This window comes from Ranitomeya variabilis, chromosome 6 (assembly GCF_051348905.1).
Source record: "Ranitomeya variabilis isolate aRanVar5 chromosome 6, aRanVar5.hap1, whole genome shotgun sequence".
NCBI classification, from domain to species: Eukaryota; Metazoa; Chordata; class Amphibia; order Anura; family Dendrobatidae; genus Ranitomeya; species Ranitomeya variabilis.
In genome coordinates, this window is record NC_135237.1 from 378,233,897 (window position 1) to 378,248,502 (window position 14,606).

Sequence of the window (14,606 nt, forward strand, 5' to 3'; positions counted from 1 at the left end):
TTGATATGTTTTAAAGAAATTAAAATGCTCATTTGTTGAATTTGCAGCATTAGGCGGTCACATTCACTGAACAAAAAAGCTATTTAACTCCAAAACATCCTAACAGGCCAAGTCACATGTTACCATAGGAACCCTTCTTTGATATCACCTTCACAATTCTCGCCTCCATTGGACTTGTGAGTTTTTGGAGAGTTTCTGCTTGTATTTCTTTGCATGAAGTCAGAATAGCCTCCCAGAGCTGCTGTTTTGATGTGAACTGCCGCCCACCCTCATAGATCTTTTGCTTGATGATCCTCCAAAGGTTCTCTATAGGGTTGAGGTCAGGGGAAGATGGTAGCCACACCATGAGTTTATCTCCTTTTATGTCCATAGCAGCCAATGACTCAGAGGTTTTCTTCGCCGCATGAGATGGTGCATTGTCATGCATGAAGATGATTTTGCTCCTGAAGGCACGCTTCTGCTTTTTATACCATGGAAGAAAGTTGTCAGTCAGAAGCTATATACTTTGCAGAGGTCATTTTCACACTTTCAGGAACCTTAAAAGGCCCTACCAGCTGTTTCCCCATGATTCTGGCCCAAGACATGACTCCTCCACCTCCTTGCTGACGTCGCAGCCTTGTTAGGACATGGTGGCCATCCACCAACCATCCACGACTCCATCCATCTGGACCATCCAGGGTTGCTCGACACTCATCAGTAAACAAGACTGTTTGAAAATTAGTCTTCATGTATGTCTGGGCCCACTGCAACCGTTTCTGCTTGTGGACACTGTTTAGGGGTGGCCAAATAGTAGGTTTATGCACCACAGCAAGCCTTTGAAGGATCCTACACCTTGAGATTTGAGGGACTCCAGAGGCACCAGCAGCTTCAAATAACTGTTTGCTGCTTTGTAATGGTATTTTGGCAGCTGCTGTCTTAATCCAATTAATTTGTCTGGCAGAAAACTTCCTCATTATGCCTTTATCTGCATAAACTCTGTCTTCGCTCTGTTTCAGTCACAAATCTCTTCACAGTATGATGATCACTCTTAAGTTTTTGTGAAATAGCTAATGTTTTCATGCCTTGTCCAAGACCTTGCACTATTGAACACTTTTCAGCAGCAGAAAGATTATTTTTATTTTCCATATTGCTTGAAACCTGTGACCTGCTTAATAATGTGGAACATCATTTTTAAGTAGTTTTCCTTTAATTTGAATAACCTGGAAAAATAATTATCACATGTGTTTAAAATTGATTTCAGTGATCCATTGAGCCCTGAGACACAATACCATCCACAAGTTTATTTGAAAAGCGAAACAATTAAATTGTGATTGTTCTGTTCCCTGTTCCATTCATTCTTTCTCAGTTGGTGTAAAGAGGCCGGGAAACAAACGAATGACTTCAGTATTGTCGATCTCACTCGATTAGTGGCCTAAGATCAGCGCATGTAAATACAGCAGAAATGCTTCGCAGGGAGACCAGGCAAGGATGATGACAGTTGTAGTTAGCACCCGGCGCCTTGGAATAGCGCTAACTCTACTGCTTTTCCCAGCCGCCAGAGCATTTAATTCTGGTATGTGTAATGATTTTTAGGGTTGATGTCAGCTGCGTAATGTTAGCTGCTATCAATCCCTGGTGTAAGTAATGGAGAGGTGTCTATCAGACACTCCCACTACTAGCCCAGACCTGGCGAGACCCAGCGACTCTGAAGAGCGGTGACGGTAGTAACAATACCGCTCTTCACAGTCGCCGAGCTCAGCGCAAGACCCGGAATATCTGAAGAGCGGTGACGTTACTGAAATACTGATGTCACCGCTCTTCAGAGTCACTGGGTCTCGTTCGTGCTGCGCAGCAGAACCAAAAGTGGCTGTAGGCAACGTTTATAGAGCATCAGAATGAGGTTCAATAGCTTTTGGTCGTCTCATCCCTTCATTATCTACGAGATCCAGTTATGTAGGTAAAGTAGCGGTTTTTCTTGGTACTGCAACTAAAAGCAATAAATAGGACTGAGCTGTAATGCTGGATACAGCTGTGATTATATGTTATATAGTCGTGTTACACTCCCCTCACTTCTTGTAACCTACAAGTGTACAAAGATATTATACAGTCACCATGTGACAAGTGGGCCTGTGTAACTTCAAATGCCAGGGCTGAATTTTAGTCCCAGTCTGGCCCTGTACATCACTCTATATGAAGATCTGGTGCCTGGATAGGATACCATTCCATGAATCAAAATAAGTAAAGAATCCGGCAATCTTGAAGTTGCAAGAAATTTTATTTTTAATGCGAGTCGCAATTAAAAACACAAAATTAGTGACATTTCAGTCAGCAAGGCCTTCAGACTGATTGCAGTCCATGTCCTGGTTAACCTGGGCATCACATCCCTTCACCATATGGCGCTATTCCATACAGTATTCTGACTGAAATGCTTGTTAGGCCACGTTCAGTATTTGGGCAGTATTTTACTTCAGTATGTGTAAGCCAAAATCAGGAGTGGGTGATAAATACAGAAGTGGTGCATATGTTTCTATTATACGTTTCCACTGATTGTTAGGCTACTTTCACACTAGCGTAGTTTTGAATACGTCGCAATGCGTCGTTTAGGTGAAAAAACGCATCCAGCAAAGTTGTCTGCAGGATGCGTTTTTTCCCCATAGACTTACATTAGCAACGCATTGCGACGTATTGCCACACGTCGCAACCGTCGTGCGACGGTTGCGTCGTGTTTTGGCGGACCGTCGGCACAAAAAAATGTTACATGTAACGGTTTTTTTGCGCGTCGTGTCTGCCATTTTCGACCGTGCATGCGCGGCCGAAACTCCACCCCCTCCTCCACGTACATTACAATGGGGCAGCGGAAGCGTCGTAAGACTGCTTCCGCTGCCCACGTCGGGCATCACTTTCACAACACACGTCGGGCCGACGCATAGCAACGGCCCCGTGTCGACGCTAGTGTGAAAGAAGCCTTACACTTCTGATTTTGGCTTATAAATACTGATTTAAAATACTGACCAAATACTGAATGTGTGAATGTGGCCTTATAGATTGAAGAACAAATTTTAAAATATATCGGATATGATTTTTATGGGGCGGGACTGGTAACAACTAATAGGATTGGTAGCAGGTTTTTTTTTCTATCTGATTTTACTTATTTTCTATGCATTTTATCTTTCATGTATTTCGCATTGTGCTCCCATAAGGTTTTTCAACATTAAAATAATTTTATTTCTTAATTAACGGATCCTGTTCTCTTCCTAGATCCATAGATCACATGACTGCTCTATAAGGAGGAGTTAGCACCATTAGCACTTCCCATATACTGTCTATACAGCAGTCGGGAAGGCAGAAACGGTAATAAACCATCCCTGCCTATTCTGTGGGGAGCTCTACTGTGTTTTGCCGCTGGCTCACTGCTCCCACAGCTGCTCTACAATCCAGGGACATTACACAACGTGGCCCACCCAGATGTTTGCAGACTGGAAGTGGTTAATCGCACAAAGTCACAGGTGCATGCTGTACTGTTGTCAGTAGTGACCTGAAAGGTTACTAATCAAAAGCTGATTTGCCTACTGAAAATCATTACCCTCAATACTATAATTTTCAAAAAATTCTTCATGTGTGATAGGGAAAATCAGGAACCAAAAATGACTGCTTTACTCCTTAGAAGCTTGATTTTGACACTCTTCAACAGAGAATGTAACCTGTAAGTAACCTTTATTAGGTTCCTGTTTTTCAAAATCCATGTGACATGAATCCCACATATGGCCTTGTTCATCAAGCTTTAGGGGTTCTGCACAAAATTCCAGAAGTGCTTACAGCATAATATCTTAGGACAGGGTTGTTGAAGGCCACGTGTAGAGGAAATGATGAAAGCAGAATCCAGCGCATACTGGGAAACTGTCATATCACCAGCGTGCTCAATATGTTGTGATGATGCAGCTTTCAAAATAAAGGATGATTTTGAAGGTAAATCTATTGCAAAATCCGCATGTTAGGATATGGTTCAATAAAGGAAGTTGAGAAGTGCCTCCTAGCAAAATGAAATAAATGACGTGTGCAGCTTGCTGTGACTGGATTTCTATACCATACTTAAAGGGGTTTTCCACCTTCACGAAACTGGACCCCAAATGTTGGAAAATGCCTAGAATAACAAACACTGCAGGTAATCATCCTCCCTGGATCCAGCGATGCTCCTCGCTGCTGTTTAAGTCTCAGTGTTTTGGCTGAAGTAGTGATGTGACTTTGCGCATGCATCACGGCTGTAACAGTTGACTAATCTCAGTGGCTCTGCTGAGGTAGATGTCATGACCTGCTGAGCTCAGTGATTGCCTGCAGCGGTGACTAGCACAGGATGTCACCACTGCAGCGAAAACATGCAGAACATAGCAGCAGGGAGCAGCGTTGGACCCAGTGAGGGGCAAATGCTGACTGTGATTACGGTACTTTAGTTTTTTGTTTCAGTATCTTCAAGAGATCCATCCTGTGTTTGTTACGTGCTCTAGACCAGCCATGATTAATAACTCGATTGGAATAACCTCTCTGTAGAAAGCGTTGCTCCAATTCAGAGGATTGTGTACAAAAGGAGGATTCACTAGTGCAGATTCTCAGGAACTGGCCATATGGGATGCTGTTTTTTAAGGGTTTTAGCTGAGAAGAGGTTGCATGTAAAATTGAGTTGACCGCTGTTTGTTTTCTGAAAACCTCAGCGTGTAGGAAACCATCCTCGCCTGTATAGATTCTGGTATCCAAAAAATCACTACTAGTTTGGTGGTATTTACACGTAAGTTTGATATTCAAAATGTTGTCATTTATGTGTTGAGTAAAGGTCACCAGATCCGTCTCAGAGCCCTGCCAAATAACTAGGATGTTGTCTATGAAGCACATCCATGCAGAGACCCCACCAATCAGCGGGGCGGCATTAGTCAAAAATATGGTTCACTTGATTATTTATCATATGGTTGCTCGAACGTCACTCTGCTTTAGGTTCTCTGCCCCTGGTGTATTATCATTTCTCTTCAAGAACTTTGTTTTTATTTGATTTATATCAATAAAATTTTCACATTTTACCTTGGGTTTTGTATATACATGTAGCATGCAAATGGACAACTGCAACCACAATCTGAGCTCCGTAAGATATTTGCAAACCTATATGAATTTAAGAAGGCATTCCTGCTATATAACCTATACTAAAAAAAAATATGAGGGACTTGGCACAGCTTGATCAAATTGTTTGAGCCCATCTGCCAGTGGCAGACAACCTCCTCAGACGGGAACCTACACTATCACACTGATCACTCCTGTTAGGACTGTGTTAATTTATACGATTATGTTAACATTTTTTTTTTTTTTTTTATTTCAAACATTGTGATTGGTATATATGACAACATAGATTTGTGTTCCATGAATTGCCAAAAATCATTGCAAAATAAAAAACACACTTGAAAAACAATCCCCATTGTAACCAGTAGAAATCTATCATGCCATTCATATGAATTGTCATCTACTAAAGCAGATTACAGCCCCAAGAACCTACTTCAGGTATCATGTGGATTAGCTCCATTGAATGCGATGAATCCTGTGCAGAGCATCAGTTCAAGTTGTAAATCCACTTCTAAAACCCAAGGTTCTGCCTCAGATATCATTGCAAATACAAAGCAGTCATTTTTATATGGAGTTGACACTTTAATTTTGTGCAAAATGTTCAGTAAAATATCTCCTATGTCTGGTCTCGGGTTCAAGATACAATCACTTTTTTTGTGTGTTTTATGCAGTATGTTGTGTTTTGGGACCCAAAACTGCCAAGTTCTGTAGGTATCGTAATAGCGTATGGTTTCAGGTTTTCAATCGGTTTAGAGGAGTTTCAGATAAAGACAAAAGCATAATGCAAAAAGTGTGAATCAGTGATGATTAAGCAAAAGGTAAAGAAGAGCAGCTCATCTATAAAAACAATACCTTGACAATGTAGGGTGTGAAATTGTATGGATGGATGGTAGCCCTGATTCAAAACGGTCTTTCTGAGTCGACCATGCCAAGCCATCAAATACAATCTTATATGTTCCAACCCTATGGATAGGGATGAACACCTTGGTCACCTCAGAAAGACCTTTTTGAATCAGGGCTACCATCCAAGAACAATTCAAAACCAAATTACAAGAGCAACTAGAATTTCAAGGAATCACCTGCTACATTACAAAGCTAAAGAAGAAAATAATCGGGTCCCTGTAGTAGTCACCTACAATCCAAATCTGGAGGTGCTAAGGGGAGCTGCACGGAAATTACAACCTTTACTACAAAAAGATGCCCGCTTACAATCCATTTTTCCAGACCCCCCACTACTGTGTTTTAGGCAGCCCCCAAATCTAAGAACCATAATTGTCAGAAGCTCCCTGTCCTCTCCAACAGCTGCAGGAACCTTTCCTTGCAACCAGAAAAAATGTAAAACCTGTCCATTTATAATGACCACGGACAAGATAAAGATCCCCAACTCACATCAGGACTACAAGATCCCAGGAACTTTCAGCTGCATCACATCTAATGTGGTGTACTAAATGTCCAACTGGGGATCTGTATGTAGGGGAGACAGGGCACAAACTGAGAACAAGGATGAACTCTCATCACCATACAATGAGAGAAAAAAGAATGGATGTACCTGTGGCAATACATTTTTGTCTCCCTGATCATAGCATTATGGATATGAAATTACTTGTATTTAAAGGTAACTTCAAATCTCCGAGAGACAGAAGAGTCTGGGAATATAAGCTCATGATGATCTTTGACACACTCAGTGCAGGAATGAATGTGTCGCATGGATTTACGTCTTTTTACATCAATTAAGGAATTTGCTCCTCAGACCGTGTGGGGTCATCATAACATAGAACCAGACCCCAATCAGAGGAAAATAAAACATTCACACTCCTTATCTATGAACTGTTCCAATATTTATGGACATATCTGTTTATCGCTCACATAATGGTAATTCTGCCTCACGTCACCGGTCTTATCTATGGGATTTTTCTGTGCTGTGTTGTGCATAAATATGTAATTCTTCAGAATTTCTGTTAGTCTATGCCTGATGAAGGGATCGGAGTAGTCTCGAAAGCTTGTAATTTGTTACTATCTCTTCAGTTAGCCATTAAAAGGTATCACCACTGAGGACTCTCCATTCTAAATATTATTCTAGTCAAAAGAGGGCATGGTTTTTGCAGCGTCACAAATTAAAATTACCCATACATGTCTATGTGATTAACAGTACAATGAATAGGAAACACTTTTCAAGTTTATTTATTTTTTTATTGATGGGAAAAACTGAAACTCTTAAGTTTCATGGGCGTTTTTCACGCAATTGCCATCAGACTGTTTTTTGCATTTTTTTTAAAATCACTGGCATCTGAATGAGGCCTAAGCTAGATCCGTAGCAGGGTCATTCCATGGTAACTTACGTACAGTGGCGTAACTACAAAGTTATGGGCCCCGGTGCGAACTTCCAAATGGGGCCCCCCCCGCAGCCCTGCCATACAACTCAAGGTAACCCCCATAGAATACAACGCAGCCCCCCTCATAGTGCTCCATACCGTTGATTATTGCCCCATAGATGCTCCATATAAAGCTGCCCCATATATAATGCTCTGCACCGTTCATTATGGCCCCATAGATGCTCCATAGAAAGCTGTGCCATATATAATGCTCTGCACCGTTCATTATGGCCCCATAGATGCTCCATAGAAAGCTGTGCCATATATAATGCTCTGCACCGTTCATTATGGCCCCATAGATGCTCCATAGAAAGCTGTGCCATATATAATGCTCTGCACCGTTCATTATGGCCCCATAGATGCTCCATAGAAAGCTGTGCCATATATAATGCTCTGCACCGTTCATTATGGCCCCATAGATGCTCCATAGAAAGCTGTGCCATATATAATGCTCAGCACCGTTCATTATGGCCCCATAAGATGCTCCGCACAGCCACTTGCCCCTTATAGTGCTGCACAAGCGTTATGGCCCCATAAGAAGCTCCGCACAGCCACTGCCCCTTATAGTGCTGCACAAGTGTTATGGCCCCATAAGATGCTCCGCACAGTCACTGCCCCTTATAGTGCTGCACAAGTGTTATGGCCCCATAAGATGCTCCGTCCAGCCACTGCCCCTTATAGTGCTGCACAAGAGTTATGGCCCCATAAGAAGCTCCGCACAGCCACTGCCCCTTATAGTGCTGCACAAGTGTTATGGCCCCATAAGATGCTCCACACAGCCACTGCCGACTGCCCCTTATAGTGCTGCACAAGAGTTATGGCCCCATAAGATGCTCCGTACAGCCACTGTCCCTTATAGTGCTGCACAAGAGTTATGGCCCCATAAGATGCTCCGCACAGCCACTGCCCCTTATAGTGCTGCACAAGAGTTATGGCCCCATAAGATGCTCCGCACAGCCACTGCCCCTTATAATGCTGCACAAGAGTTATGGCCCCATAAGATGCTCCGTACAGTCACTGCCCCATATAGTGCTGCACAAGAGTTATGGCCCCATAAGATGCTCCGCACAGCCACTGCCCCTTATAGTGCTGGCGCTGCACAAGCGTTATGGCCCCACAAGTTGCTCCGTATAGCCACTTGCCCCTTATGCTTTTGCTGCCATAAAAAAAAAAAAAAAATCACATACTCACCTCACCTCTCTCTCTTCGCTCAGGACCCGGGCACTATCAATATTTACCTGGCTGCTCCTCGTGCGGCTCCGTCTTCGGCACTGACGTTCAGCAGATGAACGTCACTGCCAGAGGACGCTGATGACAGAGCCGCACCGGAACGAGGAGAGGTAAATATCGCCCAGCGCTGTATACTCACCACCAGTCACCTGCAGGCTGCTCCTGGCGCTGCGTCCCTGCTTCTTCCACCGCTGCATCTTCTTCCTGTATTGAGCGGTCACATGACCCGGTCATTACAGAAATGAATATGAGGCTCCGCCTCTATGGGAGGTGGAGCCGCCTATTCATTTCTGTAATGAGCGGGACCATGTGACCGCTCAGTGCAGGAAGAATCTGCAGCGCTGGAAGAATCAGGGACTTCCAGGGACCGCGCCGGGAGTAGGTAAGTATAATTAGAGAGCGGTGACGGCTCCCTGCTGCGGGTCACTCACAAATGGTGCAATCATGGGTCATTTCATTCTCCGGCTTACTGTCCATGGGGCCCCCTAAGTAGTCTGGGCCCCGTCGCAACTGCGACCGCTGCGACCGCGGTAGTTACGCCCCTGCTTACGTAACATTCACAAGGCAAAAACTGGCTACAGACTGTTCTTTGAAGTCAAGCGCAAAAAGGAGTGAATGTATATTGTACATTAAACTATTCTCAATAGATTTCAACACAGTTTGATTTTTCAACAATAAAATTAAATACAAAATACAGTGTTATTAATTGGTAACTTACGATACAAAAAAAGGAAAGGCAATTGTCCTTCACGAGTCTGCCAAAGTTTCTGTTCTGGTAAACAGGGGAGAAGCACGATTCTTATTGTATTAAAACACCATAGTCCCAGCAAGTTTAAAAAATTTATTTTAACCTCTCAAGTTAAAAGCAGCAGTTTTTATTACAAGAAATATAGATAACTTGCGTCACCGCACAGTATAGTAACTTTCGTTACTAAGCTGATGGTAACTTACGTTACAATATGTTACCACACTCTGGATTAAACTTATTGTAAGGTAAGTTACCATTATCTTTGTAAGGCTACGTTCACATTTGCGGTCCTCGCCGCAGCGTCGGGCGCCGCAGCGGCGCCGCATGCGTCATGCGCCCCTATATTTAACATGGGGGCGCATGGACATGCGGCGCACTTGCGTTTTGCGCCGCATGCGTCGCTGCGGCGCCCGCGTCCGGGCGCAGAGGACGCAGCAAGTTGCATTTTTGCTGCGTCCAAATTCAATGAAAAAAACGACGCATGCGGCGCAAAACGCAGCGTTGTGCATGCGTTTTGCTGCGTTTTTATTTGCGTTGTGCGTTGCGGCGCCGACGCTGCGGCGCACAACGCAAATGTGAACGTAGCCTAACGTAAGTTACTATATTGTGTTGTAACATAAGCTACCATGGAATGACCCAGCAGTATGTGCCTAAGTATTGGTGTTTAATAATGGGGTGAATGTAAACCATCAAGCAGCCAACATCTGCTGTAGTTAGAACCAAAAAAATGTTATTACTTCAGACATGGGAAAGCTGCTGACATCAATTGAAACTCATACGGAGAGCTTAGGAAACACAATCCCAAAGTAGAATCATGTGAAGAATTACTGAAGCCAACCAGCATTTGACCTTGAACGAGTTATCATGCCCCGAGCATCTAGAGTACAGCCCAAAAGCTCCTTAAGGCAACGGCTTGCTTGTAATGTCTTATACTGTTCTACTGCAGTGAAACTTTAGTTTAAGTGTTGATTGTCACTAAATCCACGATTTACAGGCAGGGCTCAATTTCTTAAGATAATAAATCTGAGGTTTCATGGGGTCTTGAAATATCTCATTATTTTCTTCGATGAAGGTAGTAAATTTGACTTCAAGTTTAACTGAGAAGAGTCTCATAATCTGCCCTAAAGTATAAAATGTCTATGAGCTCCGAAATTTAATCCGATTTCCATGGAAATATTACAGCAGAACTAAGACATCCCAATTGTTTAAAGGCAACCAGGGCTCTCCTAGGTTAATGATCATTCTTAATATCTCACCAATTGAAGTTGGCCAATAACTGTTAGTCATAGCCCCCAATTCATCAAGACTGGAGTTTTTAAAGGAGCATGCTGGAGTCAGACGCTCCTGATTCATTGAGAGGAGCATTCTTCTAAAAGAAGCACTCCTCCCTTCAAAGTTTTTATCCTCTTAATATATTGCAATCATCATGTTTTATAGCACTATATAGCTACAAATGCTCAATTTGCCTTACTACCCAATAAATTATTTGCTTTTCTCTGCTCTGTGTCGAAACAGGAAGTCTCTTCTCCGTGCATGAGTCATCCTTAAACGCCTGACCCAGCTGCACCACTCTTCCCACTCCCTGTCAGTGACTTTTGCATTGATGACTTATGCAGGGAAGATAGACTTCCTGTTTCTACATAGAGCTTAGAAGGATTCATCTAGTCTAGTATAATCACATGATGTCATAGACCTAATAGAAAAGAAAATAATTTAACTGGGTAGAAAGGCAAAATGAGGAATTGTGATACATAATACACAGTGATATGTAATGTGATTAGTGATGAGCGAATATACTTGTTACTCAAGATTTCTCGAGCATGCTTGCGTGACCTCCGAGTATTTGTTAGTGTTCGGAGATTTAGTTTTCATTGCCGCAGCTGAGTGATTTACATCTGTTAGCCAGCATAAGTACATGTGGGGGTTGCCTGGTTGCTAGAGAATCCCCACATGTAATCAAGCTGGCTAAGAGATGTAAATCATTCAGCTGAGGTGAGGAAAACCTAATCACCGAGCACTAAAAAATACTCGGAGGTCACCCGAGCGTGCTCGGGAAATCTCGAGTAACGAGTATATTCGCTCATCACTAAATGTGATGACTGCAAAATATTAATAGTACAAAAATTTTGATGAGAGTGCTCCTTTAATGAATCGGCAACATCTGAAAAATGGCACACACCAGATATCTAACTCAAATCTGGGATTGACATAAGATTTGTTTAATAAGGAACGCTGACGCTTATCTTGAATTTGAGCTGGGGTTGCCACATCCCGACCCAGCTTACCCCATTTTGTCGGATAAGGACAAAAGTAGTGTGAGGATGACAGAAGTTGCTAAATTTTAGTGCAGCCTCGAGTTGCTCCAAAATTTTGCAACTTTTCAAAGTTACACTGCACCATCCTGGAGTACATTGCTTTACTCAGCCCCACCATATGCAGCTCTGTCCTGCAGTACATTGTTCTTCTCAGCTTCTCTATGTAGAGCTCCATCCTGCACAGTACATTGTTCGTTTCAGTCTCTCTATATTGAGCCCAATCCTTCAGTACATCACTTCTTTCAGCCAGACAATATACAGCTCCATCCAGCAGTACATCGTTTCAACCTTGCTATATACGAGTACAGCTCCATCCTGCAGTACAAGTGTCCTCTCAGCTCCTCTATATACAGCTCCATCCTGCAGTACATTGTTCCTCTCAGCTCCTATACATTTAGCCCCTCCTGCAGTACATTGTTCCTCTCAGCTCCTATACATTTAGCCCCCCTGCTGTTCCTCTTAGTTCCCATATAATTAGCCCCTTCTGGGGTACATTGTTCCTCTTAGTTCCCATATAATTAGCCCCTTCTGGGGTACATTGTTCCTCTTAGTTGCCATACATTTAGCCTCCTCCTGCAGTAGATTACTTCTCTCAGCCCTCTCTATATACATCCTCCTCCTGCAGTACATTGCTTCTCTCAGCCCCTCCTGTAGTACATTGTTCCTCTCAGTTCCTATACATTTAGCCCCTTCTGGGGTACATTGTTCCTCTTAGTTCCCATGCATTTAGCCCCTCCTGGGGTATATTGCTTCTCTCGTTGCCCTCTACATACAGCCTCCTTCTGCAGTATATTGCTTCAATCAGACTCTGCACCATATCACCTCCAATCTGATTCTGGGATGTAAAGCCCCATGCTGCAGCACATCTCATCCCTTCAGAGTGTGAAGGGCGATCATCACTCTCTCTCCTCGGCACTCTTGATAAGCAGAAATAATCAGGAGTCCTGAGGGCAGCAACAGAGGGTGTGGGGATTTTGCTGCTCATTCATCACATGCGCAATTATAGTTTTTCAACACTGCCCATTTACTAACGACATAATGTATACTGGAAAGCTTAGGCTCAAAACCACAAGGGCTTGTATTCATAACGTCACTGGAGTGACCTCACAGCCCACTGAAGAAGCACATGCTGCATTAGACAGGGACAGAAGTTTTATAGGTGTATTACAAGTCTGTTTTACATTGCTTATGAGCAAATAATCAAATATCTGGGACAATCCCTTTAAGGCAGCAACTGAAGCTTGGGCTGGCCACAGTAATCATTATGAAATGTTACAGGACACTTAAAAGTCAAAAAGTCAGTCAGAAGTCAGAGTAAATCATACGCAAACTAAAAGCTTACCAATTGTCCTTATTAGTTGTTATATAGCTTTGGGTAGCCCAGGCTTCAGATGTGGCCTGTGGTGAATGACTGTTTTGATTTGGTCAGATTCATGAAGGAATCCTAAAATGTAGTTACACTCCATGCGGAAACTGAGAAAGCATACATATCTGGAGGAGTGAAAGACTAATGATGCACTTCTTACTAATAATACAATATTTCTTTTTAATTTAGGATTTGGAGTGCTTGGTACTGAACCATGGGAAACCATGTTGGAAGAAGAGACCACACTGGTGATCATTCAGAGAAGGTACATTTTAAGATCAAGTTGTTTTCAAACGTTATTGTTTTCTTCTTGAAGGTGTTATATCTAGGGATGAGCGAACGTGCTCGATAATATCCAGATATCACTCGAGTATCTGGGTGTTCGGATGCGCTCGTTACTTGGTGAGTAATGGGCGGTGCTCAATGTAAAACTCGAATCCCTGCCCCACATGTTTGCCGCCTGTTACACAGCTAATAAGCGTGTGGGGATTGCCTGTAATGCCGTAGCCATCTTGGTTGTGGCATTACTGTTATTGGTTGACCGTGTGACCTAATCAGGGGTTATAAAAGAACATGCGCCATCCGGCTCGGCACACTGACCAATTTGTACAGCTATGTGGCACTTCGTATTGGAGGGAGAGAGTACCTGTTTAGGCCAGAGTGTGCACAGTATAATGAACGCCCTCCCTTTAACGAATGTAAAGGGGGTCGCATGATAACACAGCCTCGCCTTCCCCATCTTTTTTCTGGGCATTTCTATTTAATAATTGAGATTCAGTGAAACCATATGTTTTTAAAGGGTTAATCTATGGTAAGCTGTGCTATTATTAGTACGAGCAGGTTCTGTCTGGTTTGATCTGGTTTGACTTCCCGCACTTTTCGGTTATTGTGATTGGTTCAAATAATAAGTGCGGGAAGAATTCTCGCTATAAAATCAGCTGTTTTCAACGGACTGTCACCAGTCAGCTGATGAAGATCGAAGATAACAGATGGACCCTCTACTGCAGCAGCTGATTCAGCGGGCGGAGTCGGAGGGCGGCGCGGAGTGGTTGAGGAGTTGCCTTTCTATGGGACCGGCTATAAAACCTACTTCCATTAGTGAGGTCCCGGCTTCTCCTCCTCCTCAGTCGCCGCTTTCCCCTCAACCTCCGGCGGCATCTCCAGCACCTGCGAGATCAAGCCGCAGTTCCAGGCGTAATAGAACAGCGAGAGCAGTGTACTCGCCGGCGCTTCCATCTTCCCGGGTCTCAGAGCGCTCTCAAGATCAGCGCGTCATGAAGCGGAAGTCGACGAGCCGGAAGTCACGGACCTCATCGCGGGAACTCCATCAAGAACAGCTGTTCCCTCAGCTGTTACTGCCGGATGCCGCCGAAGAACCCAGAACGTCAAGGATAGAAGACCCGGAAGCAGTTTCCTCGCCGACCGGGAATTTTGAAGCTCCATCTAACCGCGGCAGCCGTACAAGCGCTGCAGCGGTCATGGGAGCATGGGACGCA

The 14,606-nt window shown here is 43.6% G+C and overlaps 1 protein-coding gene across 2 annotated transcripts in view; it reads left to right on the forward strand.

Moving 5' to 3' along the window:
• The window catches only part of MBP (myelin basic protein), a 213,137-nt gene that overhangs the window by 40,520 nt on the left and 158,011 nt on the right, over positions 1–14,606 (forward strand). For both annotated transcript variants that reach the window (XM_077270068.1, XM_077270069.1), the window contains exon 2: positions 13,300–13,375. In XM_077270068.1, the coding sequence (XP_077126183.1) occupies positions 13,325–13,375 (51 nt within the window). In that variant the 5' untranslated portion in view covers positions 13,300–13,324. The remainder of the gene's footprint in view (positions 1–13,299; positions 13,376–14,606) is intronic.